Source organism: Vicia villosa, unplaced genomic scaffold (genome assembly GCF_029867415.1).
Source record: "Vicia villosa cultivar HV-30 ecotype Madison, WI unplaced genomic scaffold, Vvil1.0 ctg.000081F_1_1, whole genome shotgun sequence".
NCBI classification, from domain to species: Eukaryota; Viridiplantae; Streptophyta; class Magnoliopsida; order Fabales; family Fabaceae; genus Vicia; species Vicia villosa.
Genome location: NW_026705004.1, coordinates 568,409 through 570,921, shown reverse-complemented (window position 1 = coordinate 570,921; position 2,513 = coordinate 568,409). Strand labels below are relative to the sequence as shown.

Below are 2,513 nucleotides of genomic sequence, written 5' to 3'. Positions count from 1 at the left end.
TCCCCCTCATTTTTTTTACCTATTCTCACTTTTTAATATATTTTTAGACTAATACCCTATTCAGTTAAAAAAAAATTTTATTTCCTTAACATATATAAACAATGAATAATTCATTTTTTTAAATAAACCATTTGTTTTTTTTTAAATAATGTAAAAGTTTATAGACTAAAAGAATATACTTATTTAACTTTTTAAAAGATCAATTTATTAAAATATTTGTTTTAAATGAAAAGAATATTTATTTGACCGGAACAATATAATATTGAAAGAACTACTGATATTTTATTGATACCATAAAATATATTAGTTATAGATTAGAAAAAGTAATTTTATTTTGTATTTTTAAAAATAATTTTTATGACTTTATAAAAATATAATTTTTTTCAATTTTTGTATTATACATTAAAAGAATAATTTTGATATATAATAGATTAGATATTCATTTCTAAAATTTTTACTATAATAAAAATTATATATTTTAAAATTTTTTTATCAAAAATAATTTTTATGATAACACTTTAATATAACTTCAAATTTGATATACTTGTAATATTTGGTTTGTTACAAATAGCCCTCTTTTAATATTGACTACTGTTTCTAATGTCTATTTTTTTGGAATCAATCTCCTTGCATCCAAATACTCTTTTATTTAAAATCAAATAAAATACTAGAATTCTTTAAATAAAAGAAACAATTTAAAATAGTTGCATTATTAAATTTAAAAGAGTCTTATACAAGTTACAATAAAAGGATTAAAACCTCATAAAAGTCTCTAAAACAGTACAACTAATAAATTGCATAGTGTGTATAATACTATTATTTAATTTGAATTAAGACAAAGCGATTCGAATTCTTCCAATATTCCTCCTTTCCTTTTCAAAAGTTATATAGAAAAAAAAGTAATAATGTTCTTCTAACAACTCTAACTTTTTCCACATTCCCCATTTTACCCTCCAACGTTTCCCTTCCCCCGCTTCCAACCTCTATAAAACCACTGTCCCACCACAACCACTCTCATTCACTTTCTTTGCATTTCACTATTTTCTCTCTCTTAGGGTTTTCGAATTCTCTCTTCATTTTCAGCTTCCATGGCTCAACAAGATGCTCAAAACGGTGCTTCCGAAACCGCTTCCCCTACGGTTTCCTTCGCTGCTCTCAAGCCTCAGCTCTTCGTTGAAGCTCCAAAGGCTAACGACGCTGTAACGTTCTACAAGAACGTGTTTGGTGCTGAAGAGGTTTCGCGCACTCTGAACCCTAAGCGCAAGGCTGATCAAGAGATTCCTCATGTTCTCTCCGCTGAACTCAAGATCGCTGGCTCTACGTTCCTTGTTGCTGATAGCGTTGATGATTCCGCTACACCGTGAGTCTCTTTTCTTACTTTTTTTCTCATTTTCCCTCTAGATCTATAAATCTAACGGCATTTTCTAATTTCTTACCTGTTTTCTTTCATTTTGCTGTATTTACATATTATATATATTTTTTCTGCTTTTTCTGTTATTTTTGTTTATATTTTCTTATGTATCTGATCTGTTTTGGATAATTATTATTTTATTGAGAACTTAGATTTTGGTATTTTTAACTCTACATTCCTCTGCTATTTTGTTTGTACTATAGTTTCTATGATATTTGTATTTTGTTTTTATTCTGCTTTATTTTTTAGTCCTTTTCAGCTTTATTTATCCTTTTCATTTTTAATTATTTTTTATTTCTTATTTACTTAGTAGTGCCAAGAGTGGTGGAAACGGTATCGTTTTTGCTTTGGAGACTGAGGATGTTGAAGGTGCCATAGCGAAGGCGGTGAAAGGTGGAGCGACTGTGGACATTGAAGGCGCGGCTGGTGAGGGGCGCGTGGGGAAGGTGGCCGATCCATACGGTTACGTTTGGCAGATTAGCTCTCCTTTGAAGAAGGATGCTGAGGTGGAGGCTTGATGACTGTTCGATGTGAAGATGATCTGACCGTAGTTAACTGTTTAGTTTTATTGTTAGAATTAAAGTTGTATTAACTATGTCTTTAAAAGACAAGAGATTTCTGAGATTAGTTTTTGGGTTGTTGATTATTATTATGCTTATCCTTAGAATTTCTCTCAAGTGTAGTATTTTGGGTATTGTGGAAATGATTTGAAAATATGGTTGAATGAATGACTTTTAATGGTACATTTCTTCCTAGCTTATTATTATATGTATTTAGTTTTGCTTTATTTTATGTTCCATGTTATATTATTTTTATTCAATTATTTTGTTTTTCAACTTTGTCACATTTAAAAAATTTGGTTGAATGAATTACTGTATCTGTTTTTTTTAATCCTATTAGTCACTTACAACCTTGTTCAGATAATTGAACATTTGTTAATTTTTTTTAAGATTTCAATGTAAAGATTCTGGTAGCAAGCGCTTCTCATTTTTGACAGAAACATAAGTCAGTTAATTAACATTGAACAATGTTTTGCAACGACAACCTCGATAAAACTAAATATATCAGTCTCACATAGATGTCCATGCCGTATAATATTGAT

At 29.0% G+C, this 2,513-nt stretch overlaps 1 protein-coding gene across 2 annotated transcripts; it reads left to right on the top strand.

Moving 5' to 3' along the window:
• The first annotated feature begins 1,010 nt into the window (after positions 1–1,010).
• LOC131623804 (uncharacterized protein At5g48480-like) lies at positions 1,011–2,156 on the top strand. Of its 2 annotated transcripts, none has more exons than XM_058894816.1 (2): positions 1,011–1,360; positions 1,722–2,156. In XM_058894816.1, the coding sequence occupies exons 1-2, from the start codon at positions 1,089–1,091 to the stop codon at positions 1,927–1,929; spliced, it is 480 nt and encodes a 159-aa protein (XP_058750799.1). In that variant the 5' UTR covers positions 1,011–1,088; the 3' UTR covers positions 1,930–2,156. The 2 variants fall into 2 exon arrangements, with proteins under 2 accessions (XP_058750799.1, XP_058750800.1); XM_058894817.1 differs by having other exon boundaries at positions 1,012–1,360; positions 1,725–2,156.
• Positions 2,157–2,513: the final 357 nt, after the last annotated feature.